Here is a 14,030-nt window from a genome sequence, read left to right as displayed (position 1 = left end):
ACCACCATCATCATCATCATCATCATCATCATCATCATCATCATCATCATCATCATCATCATCAACACCACCATCATCATCATCATCATCATCGTCATCGTCATCGTCATCATCATCATCATCATCATCATCATCATCATCATCACCACCACCATCATCATCATCATCATCATCATCATCATCATCATCATCATCATCATCATCATCATCATCATCATCATCATCGTCACCATTATCATCATCATCATCATCATCATCATCATCATCATCATCATCATCATCATCATCATCATCATCATCATATTTTTATTATATTTTATAATATTGTTCTCACCAGCGTTTCAATTCAATGTTAAAAATCAACCATGAAGTTGTTTAATTTTCCCACGTTGTGATGACGTCATATGACAAACTGTTTCGGGTTTACGGTCGGGTCGTTCTATTTACAGAATGGGTGAGAAAGACTTACTGAACGTTTTTTTTAAATATAAATCAAAATTATTTTTCCCGCAATTCATTCCTTAAATGGACCGTCATTATGTTCCATGGCAGGTTGTCAGTTACACTGCTGGGGGTCACTACCACGCTCACCTCGATTCAGTGGATGATTATGACAAACCCTGTTGCTTCCAGACAAGATGTGGGGACAAGGAAAATACCCCACAATGGTCAGAATGCTGTAGATTATGCAGGTAGAACTCATATGGTAATAGCGCTTTCCATGGTATAAGTATCAATAGCGCCCCTAAGTTACGCCTCTCTTACGCCCAAACCTGGATCCGCCTTTGAGTACGTTCCTTTCAGAAAAGTTGTAGGGACTGGCAACGTTTAGCATGGTGTAAGTCATTCCCTTCCAGAAAAGATGTTTTGAAAAGGAGATAACCCCACAATTGGGGATGTTGTACGCTTTGCAGGTAGAACCACAGTTACCTGGTATTTGGACTGCAGTTTTGGCCAGTCGAGATTCGTAGTGATTCGATCCCTAGGGAGATCTCTTGATCTAAGGGACCGAAACGCTCGAATCAGAGAGTTAGTAATCTTTAAGTCAAATTACATATTCACCAATCAATTGTAACCACGCCCCCCCCCCCCCCAGGTCCGGGGGTATACTGGGGATAGCCGGGAAAATGGGCCGTGTTTTTACCTTTTAGGTGGCCCCGCAGTGCCGGGTGAATGCGGTGGTTTTGTTTTCGCGCAAAATATAGCGGGGAATGGGCCTAACCTAGGCTCCTTTGGGTGCAGGGGCATTCGGCGGGGATTTGACCATCAGTTCGTCCACGCAGGGCGGAGATTTTACCCGGGGTTGGCTGGACCGAAAGTCAAAGTCCCCGCTGTTCCCCGGACCTGGGGATTAGTGGGCGTGGTTACAATTGACTGGTGTATTACTTGGTCTTGATTTTACTCAATAATTTAGTTTATCGGAGATTTTTAGGCCAAAACTCTTAAACTGAAAACATAACAAAAATATATCAAAACAAAATAAAATGCTGAACTTCATCCTGTTCTTAGGGACTTAAGATGTTTCAGGAAATTGGGACATCAAGACAATGCACTTTTGATGGTAAATCGCATATGACTAAGCAGATACTTGTAGACATAAGAAAATATATATAGACAGATAAATAAAAAGTAAAAAGCATGGTCAATTATGTTTATAAAATTATGCTAAATTAGACTTATACTATCATAAAAATAAACAGCAACCTACAGAAGAATTACCCGCATAGGACGACTAGAGGATTTTTTTTAGTATTGCTTGGACATTACAGTCAAGCATGTTATAAAGCAAGTAATTACACGCACCTTGAGTTACAGATACATGACTGTGTTGTACTATCTGAGCGACACAGAAGATGGAGGAGAGACGGCATTTCCTATCGCTGACGCAAACGATTCATTTGTTGAGGTAAAGAGTGAGTTAACTTAAAGCTGCACTCTCAAAGATATACCATTTTTACAACTTTTTTTTTGTCTTGGAAAGAGCAAATTTTTGCATAAATATCTGCAAACCAATTATGTAAGATTGCTGGCAAAAATCAGATCGTAGATTTTCATATTTCCATTCGAAAAATTAATGTGTTATGGCTTAAATCGTTACTAACGGTTTAAGAAAAATGCATTAAACATCATTTTTTGTTCTTAAATATAAACTTCTGCGATCTAATTATTTATCAACAGTCTAACATAACTGGTTTCCATGGATTTTAGCAAAAATTGGTTCGTTCCAAGACAAAAAATAAAAAAAAGATGCCAAAACGTTCAATCTGTGAGAATGCAGCTTTAACATTTTCTCCACCAATGTAAGACTTTTCTATCACTTACGCAAACGGTGCATTTGTTAAGGTAAAGAGTATGTTAAGTTAACATATACTCCAACAATGCATGCCTTTTCTTTCACTGACGCAAACGATGCATTTGTTAAGGTAAAGATTGTTTAAAGTTGACATTTACTCCACATATGTATGCCTTTTCTATCACTAACGCAAACGATACATTTGTTGAGGTAAAGAGTGTGTTAAGTTAACATATACTCCGCCTATGTATGCCTTTTCTATCACTGACGCAAACGATGCATTTGTTGAGGTAAAGAGTGAGTTAAGTTAACATATACTCCATCTATGTATGACTTTTTTATCACTGACACAAACGATGCATTTGTTGAGGTAAAGAGTGAGTTAAGTTAACCTATACTCCATCTATGTATGACTTTTTTATCACTGACACAAACGATGCATTTGTTGAGGTAAAGAGTGTGTTAAGTTAACATATACTCCACCAACGCATGCCTTTCCTATCACTGACACAAACGATGCATTTGTTGAGGTAAAGAGTGAGTTAAGTTAACATATACTCCACCAATGTATGCCTTGTATATCACTGACGCAAACGATGCCTTTGTTGAGGTAAAGAGTTAGTTAAGTTAACATATACTCCATCTATGTATGACTTTTTTATCACTGACACAAACGATGCATTTGTTGAGGTAAAGAGTGTGTTAAGTTAACATATACTCCACCAACGCATGCCTTTTCTATCACTGACACAAACGATGCATTTGTTGAGGTAAAGAGTGAGTTAAGTTAACATATACTCCATCTATGTATGACTTTTTTATCACTGACACAAACGATGCATTTGTTGAGGTAAAGAGTGTGTTAAGTTAACATATACTCCACCAACGCATGCCTTTCCTATCACTGACACAAACGATGCATTTGATGAGGTAAAGAGTGAGTTAAGTTAGCATATACTCCATCTATGTATGACTTTTTATCACTGACGCAAACGATGCATTTGATGAAGTAAAGAGTGAGTTAAGTTAACATATACTCCACCAAACCATGCCTTTTCTATCAATGACACAAACGATGCATTTGTTGAGGAAAAGAGTGTGTTAAGTTAACATATACTCCACCAACGCATGCCTTTTCTATCACTGACACAAACGATGCATTTGTTGAGGTAAAGAGTGATTAAAGTTAACATGTGCTCCACCTATGTATGACTTTTTTATCACTGACACAAACGATGCATTTGTTGAGGTAAAGAGTGAGTTAAGTTAACATATACTCCATCTATGTATGACTTTTTCATCACTGACACAAACGATGCATTTGTTGAGGTAAAGAGTGTGTTAAGTTAACATATACTCCACCAACGCATGCCTTTTCTATCACTGACACAAACGATGCATTTGTTGAGGTAAAGAGTGAGTTAAGTTAACATATACTCCACCAATGTATGCCTTGTATATCACTGACGCAAACGATGCCTTTGTTGAGTTAAAGAGTGAGTTAAGTTAACATATACTCCATCTATGTATGACTTTTTTATCACTGACACAAACGATGCATTTGTTGAGGTAAAGAGTGTGTTAAGTTAACATATACTCCACCAACGCATGCCTTTTCTATCACTGACACAAACGATGCATTTGTTGAGGTAAAGAGTGAGTTAAGTTAACATATACTCCATCTATGTATGACTTTTTTATCACTGACACAAACGATGCATTTGTTGAGGTAAAGAGTGTGTTAAGTTAACATATACTCCACCAACGCATGCCTTTCCTATCACTGACACAAACGATGCATTTGATGAGGTAAAGAGTGAGTTAAGTTAGCATATACTCCATCTATGTATGACTTTTTATCACTGACGCAAACGATGCATTTGATGAAGTAAAGAGTGAGTTAAGTTAACATATACTCCACCAACGCATGCCTTTTCTATCACTGACACAAACGATGCATTTGTTGAGGTAAAGAGTGAGTTAAGTTAACATATACTCCACCAATGTATGCCTTTTCTATCACTGACGCAAACGATTCATTTGTTGAGGTAAAGAGTGTGTTAATGTAACATATACTCCACTAATGTATGCCTTTTCTATCACTGACACAAAAGATGCATTTGTTGAGGTAAAGAGTGAGTTAAGTTAACATATACTCCACCAACGCATGCCTTTTCTATCACTGACACAAACGATGCATTTGTTGAGGTAAAGAGTGTGTTAAGTTAACATATACTCCACCAACGCATGCCTTTTCTATCACTGACACAAACGATGCATTTGATGAAGTAAAGAGTGTGTTAAGTTAACATATACTCCACCAACGCATGCCTTTTCTATCACTGACACAAACGATGCATTTGATGAAGTAAAGAGTGAGTTAAGTTAACATATACTCCACCAATGTATGCCTTGTTCTAGCACTGACGCAAACAATGCATTTCTTGAGGTAAAGAGTGAGTTAAGTTAACATATACTCCACCAATGCATGCCTTTTCTATCACTGACGCAAACGATTCATTTGTTGAGGTAAAGGGTGTGTTAAGTTAACATGTGCTCCACCTATGTATGCCTGTTCTATCACTGACGCAAACGATTCATTTGTTGAGGTAAAGAGTGTGTTACTGTAACATATACTCCAATAATGTATGCCTTTCTATCACTGACGCAAACGATACACATGTTGAGGTAAAGAGTGAGTTAAGTTAACATATACTCCACGTATGTATGACTTTCCTATCACTGACGCAAACGATACACTTGTTGAAGTAAAGATTGTTTTAAGTTAACAAATACTCCACTAATGTATGCCTTTTCTATCACTGACGCAAACGATGCATTTGTTGAGGTAAAGAGTGAGTTAAGTTAACATATACTCCACTAATGTATGTCTTTTCTATCACTGACGCAAACGATGCATTTGGTGAGGTAAAGAGTAGTTAAGATGACATGTACTCCACGTATGTATGACTTTCCTATCACTGACGTAAACGATACACTTGTTGAGGTAAAGATTGTTTTAAGTTAACAAATACTCCACTAATGTATGCCTTTTCTATCACTGACGCAAACGATACATTTGTTGAGGTAAAGAGTGAGTTAAGTTAACATATACTCCACTAATGTATGCCTTGACTAGCACTGACGCAAACGATACACCTGTTGAGGTAAAGAGTGTGTTAAGTTAACATATACTCCACCAATGTATGCATTGACTAGCGCTGACGCAAACGATACACCTGTTGAGGTAAAGAGTGAGTTAAGTTAACATATACTCCACTAATGTATGCCTTGACTAGCACTGACGCAAACGATACACCTGTTGAGGTAAAGAGTGAGTTAAGTTAACATGTGCTCCACCAATGTATGCATTGACTAGCACTGACGCAAACGATGCAGTTGTTGAAGTGTTGAAGGAGTGTGTTAAGTTAACATAGATTCCACCTATGTATGCCCTTATCACAGATGATGTCACATATATAACATGTATATGTTGAGTATTTGTTGCTTTGCCTTTTTAGTTATATGCCATTAAATATGAACACCGAATATTTAAATCGGAACGCCTCGGCTGTTTTCCATTAAAAAAAATAAGTCGGATGTATATGGACGATTTACAATATCAAACTTATTTACATTTAACTTCGCTGCAAGTAGACCGCGTAGTAATTTAAATTTAACAGTTACTGTCGCGACTTTCGCGAGTATTCCGCCGGATCATATCCGACGGATATAATCCTTTCGGATTGTGCACGTTTTTCTCGGGCGTTTCGTGCCCGAGTGGCGGGATAGAAAGGTATATAAGGAACGGTTTTATAGTGCCAGAAAAAGAAGTTTTTCATTTTGGACAATGGATTATTAAAAACGTCAGTGATAAACGATTTATTGTGTATTATTTAGGAAAATCATTTAAGAAAACTATATTAAATTTGAAACAAATTAAAACTGTAAAAATTAAATTGTGTTGTTTCTTGTGAGAACATTCAAAACCAAACCCCAGTGTGGCAATTAAATCTCAGGGGGCAATAACTCAATTAAACTTCGCCACAGTTACGTCTTAGGAATTTACCCTTAGGATTTCAATTATGCAATAAAAATGCCTTATTGTGAATCCATTTGACCCTAGTAATACAAATTACACATTAAAACACTACAATAAACTAATATAATTATTATTGATTTTACGCAATACTTTTACGAAAGCAACGACATTAACATCCGAGATTGTTTTCGATTGAAAAATGGCCGAGGTTTTCCGCTTGCGAATGTTATTGATCTGCAAAGTTAACCTTTTAATTGTTTTGTAGGAAAAGTTTGAAAACTTGGAAGACCAGGACTGGTACAATCTCAGCTACTATTGCTACAACTCCAGTCTGGTTGTGAAACCCAAACGCGGAACGGCAATCATGTGGTACAACCACTTCGTTGACGAAGAGGTAACATTATAGGAGACTCGCTCATTCAATGTTTTGTATAACGGAATTAAGTGTTGCAAATCATAAGGAGTGTCAAAATTAAGATTCTGATGGCTGAAATCCTTCAACAAATGTTGATGTATGCTCAAATATCGTCTTTCAAGTCCACAATTTTGAAAAGCGTTAGAGTTTTTTAAGCCATCCTTATTGGTGTGTGTAAGAGTCCATGTAGGCGTGAGTTGTCAGTTTTTCCCTTGACTGTACCAGCGTTGGTTCACATCCTACTAAAACCATTTTTTTTATACTTTCCGTGTTTTTTTCTGCAATATCGTTATCAAAGTGTAATGTAATAAGTGTTTTCAGATGCAATGGTGCCGAAACATGAAAGAGTCCCTTTAAATCAGATAATTTTAATTGGTTATTGTATATAACATATGACATTACTCTTTCTAAAGCATTGTAATTATAATTTTATTATTATTTGAAAAAAGTAAACAAGATAACTGATTAGTTCATTATTAAAATAGAACCTTCAGAACAGCACAGCAGGACACTCAGATCTTAGATCTGATAAACAGCAGACGGCAATAATAGAGATTAAGATAAATACACAATAGTGTGACAGCAGACGGCAATAATAGAGATTAAGATAAAAACACAGTGGTGTGACAGCAGACCGGAATAATAGAGTAGTTGTATACTATACACTGAATTGAGGCTAAGCATTTGAACATGGTCTTCGTTAAATGTTTGACTACCGTGCTTGTCCCTGTAATTGTATGATGTATGTGACTAATTGAGCGTCTGCGTGATTCAGATCCAAAAATAGCACAACAAAAATCATGGTTATTTTTTTTCACGAATGGGTTCGTATAAAAACGGTAGGGTCTGCGTCTATTTCGTAGGTAGGGCTGGTTAACCTGAATCAAAGCATTTTTAGGCCTTATAAAAGATATAAAATATTTCTGCAAAGAAATAGGACTGTTATGTTTTCCAGACTGGGTATCTAGGACTTACAGATCGGCGCTCGCATCACGGTGGCTGTGACTTGCGGAAAGGCATGAAATGGATAGCCAACAACTGGATATCAGGAACAACCGTAGACGACCGCTTTAAGTCATCTGTCTTCTATGATGGACCATGAAAGAATAAGGCCTAAAAAATTTGGTTTGGTTAGGGTTACATCCTTTTCAAAAATAGGTAGGGTAGGTAGGCTTTTCTTTTTTTTATTAGGCTTTATATAAAAATGTCATTCTCATCATTGGATAATGATGTTAAAGTTATCTTCTGTATACGCATTTAAGGTTTTCAACTACAAAGTGAAAAGCAATTTAAGTTTTTTTTTTTTTAGTTTTTCAGTTTTTTGCCCAAACTGACTATAAAAACGGTAGGGTCGGCGCCTCTTACGTTGGTAGGGTCGGGTAACCCGAACCAAATGTATTTGTTTAGGCCTAACTATTCGAAATGCTGTAGTTTTCTGACATTGTTAAACTGCAGTAATTCATAGTTATTTTATGCTAGATAGTTGGTAGGAGTGACTGACCCCTTTGATAAATCTGAAGAAAAAATAAATATTTTAGGTTAAATGTCACTAAATTTTGTACAGGTCAAATGACACCAAAGCTGGAGTTCATTCCCATCAAATCACTGTGGTTTTTATTAGTTGCATGGAATGCATACAATCATTTGTTCCTATACGTCGGCATTGCCCGTGTTTAGAGCTTAACTTTCACAGAAATGTTCATTTTTCTTAAAGCGTTAGTAACGCATTTAGCCATTTTAAACATCAATTTTCGAGCGTAAATATTAGAAACTGCGATCTGAACTTTTATATGCAGTTTTTTATCACCGGTCTTAAGAAATTTACGCCAAATGTGGCTCAATTAAAGACAAATAAATAAATAAAAACGTTATCAAAACGGTCTAGCTGTGTGCAACTTTGACAAGTGTGCATGCTTGACGTACAAAAAATATCGTTGCACAGCAACAGTTTGTATGGATAAAATTGTGTATACATGCACATTTGTAATTTTTTTTGTGAATGCTTATTTTATGACATGTTGTTTTCGTCTTTAAGTTCAATATACATACTTACATATAATACAGACCTCTGTTAAATTTTCTATGTTACATATATCACATTCCTAGAAATGGTATTTATTAAAACTTTGAGATTTGTTTTGTCAAATTAATTTCACAAAATTAATTAACCTGCGGATCAAGGGGTGGGGCGCAACGGGCACCCCCCCCCCCCCACAAAAACAACAGCAACAACAACAAAAAACAAATCAACAACAACAAAAAAACAACACAAAAACAAACCCTTCAATGTGTACTTTTTATTTCATTATACGAGAAAAAAATACCCTTTCGGACTAGAAAGCGTTTAAAGTTTTCGTTAGGGAGTACACCACCCCCCTCCCCTGCCAACACTTTAAACCGAATAGAATTCAGATCTGAGGGAGGGGCACAAGTTAAAAGGTAACGCCTCCGCCAACGACAAATCCTAGCTCCGCCCCTGGTCTCAAGTCCAAGACTCGAGACTCAAAATTGCAACTCTATCTCAATGTAATTTTCTTTCTGACAAAGCATTGATGGTGAATTAAAATATCTCTTGACAGTTTTACTACTTTTTAATGTATTGTTGTAAATGGGACGGAATAAAGGGGATTTGTTGATACGTTGTCCCTTGATCAAATGCTTTGTCTAGAATCAGACTTACTGTTTGTAATCATGGCCCTAGCATGTCAGTGCAACACCAACCTATGTCGTACACCTGTAACGTTTTATATGCATCATTGTATTGCCCATTATTCAACAAAAGTAAACGCACTCGCCCTGCGAAGGGACGTAACTCGACACTGATTATAGCCAGAGTAGTGTTACATATATATATATATACGGGTTATGGCTTTAGAAACACGTGTACTTTGTCTTGAATGACATGTGAGTTTTGTTCAGTAGATTTGCGTTTAGTGTCAGGTTCCAAAGTACCCATATACAGCAGCTTCTCAAATACCACATGTGTTCATATACAACAGGTGCTCATCTACAACAGGTGCTCATCTACAACATGTGCTCATATTCAACAGGTGCTCATATACAACAGGGGCTCATCTACAACAGGTGCTCATATACAACAGGTGCTCATATACAACAGGTGCCCATCTACAGCATGTTCGCATATACAACAGGTGCTCATCTACAACAGGTGCTCATCTACCAGGTGCTCATCTACAACAGGTGCTCATCTACAACAGGTGCTCATCTACAACAGGTGCTCACCTACAACAGCTGCTCATCTACAACCGGTGCTCATATACAACAGGTGCTCTTATACAACCGGTGCTCACCTACAACAGGTGCTCATATACAACAGGTGCTCATCTACAACAGGTGCTCATATACAACAGGTGCTCATCTACAACCGGTGCTCATATACAACAGGTGCTCATCTACAACAGGTGCTCATATACAACAGGTGCTTATCTACAACCGGTGCTCACCTACAACAGGTGCTCATATACAACAGGTGCTCATCTACAACAGGTGCTCATCTACAACCGGTGCTCATATACAACAGGTGCTCATCTACAGCAAGTGCTCATCTACTACAGGTGTTAGTCTACAACAGGTTCTCATATACTGCAAGTGATCATATACAACAGGTGTTCATCTACAGCAGGCGCTAAAATACATCAGGTGATCATATACAACAGGTTTTCATAAACATCAGGTGATCATATACAGCAGGTGCTCATCTACAACAGGAGATCATATACAACAGGTGCTCATATACAGCAAGTGCCATAATACAACAGGTGCTCATCTACAGTAGGTGCTCATAAATAGCAGGTTCTTATATACCACAGGTGCGCGTCTACCACAGGTGCTCATATACAACTAGTGCTCATCTACAGCAGGTTCTCGTATACAGTAGGTTCTGATATACCACAGGTGCTCATCTTCAACAGGTGCTCATCTACAGCAGATTCTCATGTACAGCAGGTTCTTATATTCCATAGGTACTCATCTACAGCAGGTTCTCATATACCACAAGTGCTCATCAACAACAGAAGCTCATCTACAACTGGTTCTCATATACAGCAAATGATCATTTACAGCAAGTGCTCATAAACAACAGGTGTTCATCTACAGCAGGTACTCAAGGTGCTCATATACAGCAGGTGATCATATACAACAGGTGCTCATATACAACAGTTGCTCACATACAACAGGTGATCAAATACAACAGGTGATCATAAGCAACAGATATACATATACAGCAGGTGCTCATATACAAATGGTAATCATATACAACAGGTGACCATATACAATAGGCGATCATATACAACAGGTGCGCATATACAGCAAGTGCTCATATACAACAGGTGCTCATCTACAGCAGGTTCCTATATACAGCAAGTGCTTTTATACCACAGGTGTTCATCTACAAAAGGTTATCATCTACAACAGGTGCTCATCTACAGCAGGTTCTTATATATAACAGATGCTCATCTACAACAGGTGCTCATTTACAACAGGTGCTTATCTACAACAGAAGCTTATCTGCAACAGGTATTCATATACAGCAAATGAGCATTCACAGCAAATGCTCATAAACAACAGGTGCTCATCTACAACAGGTTCTCATATACAACAGGTTCTCATATACAACAGGTTCTCATATATTACACGTGATCATATGCAACAGGTATGCATATTCAACAGGTGTTCATATACCACAGATGATTATCTACAACAGGTGATCATCTACAACAGGTGCACATCTTCAGCAGGTCCTTATATACAACAGTAGCTTATCTACAACAGGTGCTCATAAACAACAGGTTCTTTCATACAGTAGGTTCTCACAACAGCAGGTTCTCATATACAGGAGGCCCTCATATACAACAGATACTCAAATAGAATAGGTGCTCATCTACAACAGGTGCTCATCTACAGCAAATGATCATATACAGTAAGTGCTCATATACAGCAGGTTCTCATGTACAGCAGGTTCTTATATACCACAGGTGCTCATATACAGCAGGTTCTTATATACCACAGGTGCTCATCTACAACAGGTGCTCATTTACAACAGGTGCTTATCTACAACAGAAGCTTATCTGCAACAGGTATTCATATACAGCAAATGAGCATTCACAGCAAATGCTCATAAACAACAGGTGCTCATCTACAACAGGTTCTCATATACAACAGGTTCTCATATACAACAGGTTCTCATATATTACACGTGATCATATGCAACAGGTATGCATATTCAACAGGTGTTCATATACCACAGATGATTATCTACAACAGGTGATCATCTACAACAGGTGCACATCTTCAGCAGGTCCTTATATACAACAGTAGCTTATCTACAACAGGTGCTCATAAACAACAGGTTCTTTCATACAGTAGGTTCTCACAACAGCAGGTTCTCATATACAGGAGGCCCTCATATACAACAGATACTCAAATAGAATAGGTGCTCATCTACAACAGGTGCTCATCTACAGCAAATGATCATATACAGTAAGTGCTCATATACAGCAGGTTCTCATGTACAGCAGGTTCTTATATACCACAGGTGCTCATATACAGCAGGTTCTTATATACCACAGGTGCTCATCTACAACAGGTGCTAACTACAATAGGTGCTCATCTTCAGCAGGTTCTTATATATAACAGTAGCTAATCTACAACAGGTGCTAATTTTCAGCAAATGATCATTTACAGCAAGTTGCATAAACAACAGCTGCTCATCTACAACAGGTTCTCAAATACAACAGGTGCTCATATGAAACATGTGATCATATACAACAGGTGCTCATCTACAGCAGGTGCTCATCTACAGCAGGTACTTGTATACAGCAAGTGCTCATAAAAAAAACAGGTGCTCATCTACTGCAGGTTCTCATATACAGCAGGTTCTCATATACAGCAGGTGCTCATATATAACAGGTGCTCATATACATCAGGTGAATATATACAATAGGTGCTCAAAAAACCTCATTTACAACAGGTGCTCATATTCAACAGATGCTCATATACAACAGGTGATAATAAAAAACAGGTGCTCATCTACTGCAGGTTCTCATATACAGCAGGTTCTCACATACAGCAGGTGATCATATGCAACAGGTACACATGTACAGCAGGTGCTCATATATAACAGGTGCTCATATACATCAGGTGATCATATACAATAGGTGCTCATAAACCTCATATACAACAGGTGCTCATATACAACAGGTGATCATAAACAGCAGGTTCTCATAAACAACATGTGATCATATACAACAGGTGACCATGAACAGCAGGATCTCATATACAACATGAACTTATATATAACAGGTTCTCATATACAACAGGTGATCATTTACAGCTTGTTCTCATATTCAACAGGTGATCAGATACAACAAGTTCTCATATACAACAGATTTTCATATACAACGGGTTCTCATAAACAACATGTGATCATACACAGTAGGTTCTCATAAACAACATGTGATCATATACAACAGGTTCTCATAACCGACAGTTTCTCATATACAGGTTTTTAAATACTGTAGATGCTCAATTACAACAGGCGCTGGTTTACATTAGATGCTTATACACAGCAGGTGCTCATATGCAACAGGCGCTGGTCTACAATCGATGCTCCTACACAGCAGGTGCTCATATACAACAGGCGCTGTCTACAAAAGATGCTCCTACACAGCAGGTGCTCATATACAACAGGCTCTGATCTACAATAGATGCTCCTACACAGCAGGTGCTCATATGCAACAGGCGCCGGTCTACAATAGATGCTCCTACACAGCAGGTGCTCATATACAACAGGCGCTGGTCTACAATAGATGCTCCTACACAGCAGGTGCTCATATACAACAGGCTCTGATCTACAATAGATGCTCCTACACAGCAGGTGTTCGTATGCAACAGGCGCCGGTCTACAATAGATGCTCCTACACAGCAGGTGCTCATATACAACAGGCGCTGGTCTACAATAGATGCTCCTACACAGCAGGTGCTCATATGCAACAGGCGCCGGTCTACAATAGATGCTCCTACACAGCAGGTGCTCATATACAACAGGCGCCGGTCTACAATAGATGCTCCTACACAGCAGGTGCTCATATGCAACAGGCGCCGATCTACAATAGATGCTCCTACACAGCAGGTGATCGTATACAACAGGCGCTGGTCTACAATAGATGTTCCTACACAGCAGGTGCTCATATACAACAGGCGCTGGTCTACAATAGATGTTCCTACACAGCAGGTGCTCATATGCAACAGGCGCTGGTCTA

The 14,030-nt window shown here is 38.3% G+C and overlaps 1 protein-coding gene across 8 annotated transcripts in view; it reads left to right on the top strand.

Moving 5' to 3' along the window:
* The window catches only part of LOC128242540 (transmembrane prolyl 4-hydroxylase-like), a 33,289-nt gene extending 24,404 nt beyond the window's left edge, over nt 1-8,885 (top strand). For all 8 annotated transcript variants that reach the window (XM_052959723.1, XM_052959720.1, XM_052959721.1 and 5 more), the window contains 4 exons: nt 553-692; nt 1,816-1,906; nt 6,601-6,729; nt 7,706-8,885. In XM_052959723.1, coding sequence (XP_052815683.1) covers nt 553-692; nt 1,816-1,906; nt 6,601-6,729; nt 7,706-7,852 — 507 coding nt within the window. In that variant the 3' untranslated portion in view covers nt 7,853-8,885. The remainder of the gene's footprint in view (nt 1-552; nt 693-1,815; nt 1,907-6,600; nt 6,730-7,705) is intronic.
* Nucleotides 8,886-14,030: the final 5,145 nt, after the last annotated feature.

This window comes from Mya arenaria, chromosome 8 (genome assembly GCF_026914265.1).
Source record: "Mya arenaria isolate MELC-2E11 chromosome 8, ASM2691426v1".
Classification (NCBI taxonomy): Eukaryota; Metazoa; Mollusca; class Bivalvia; order Myida; family Myidae; genus Mya; species Mya arenaria.
This window is presented reverse-complemented; position numbering and strand designations above follow the sequence as displayed.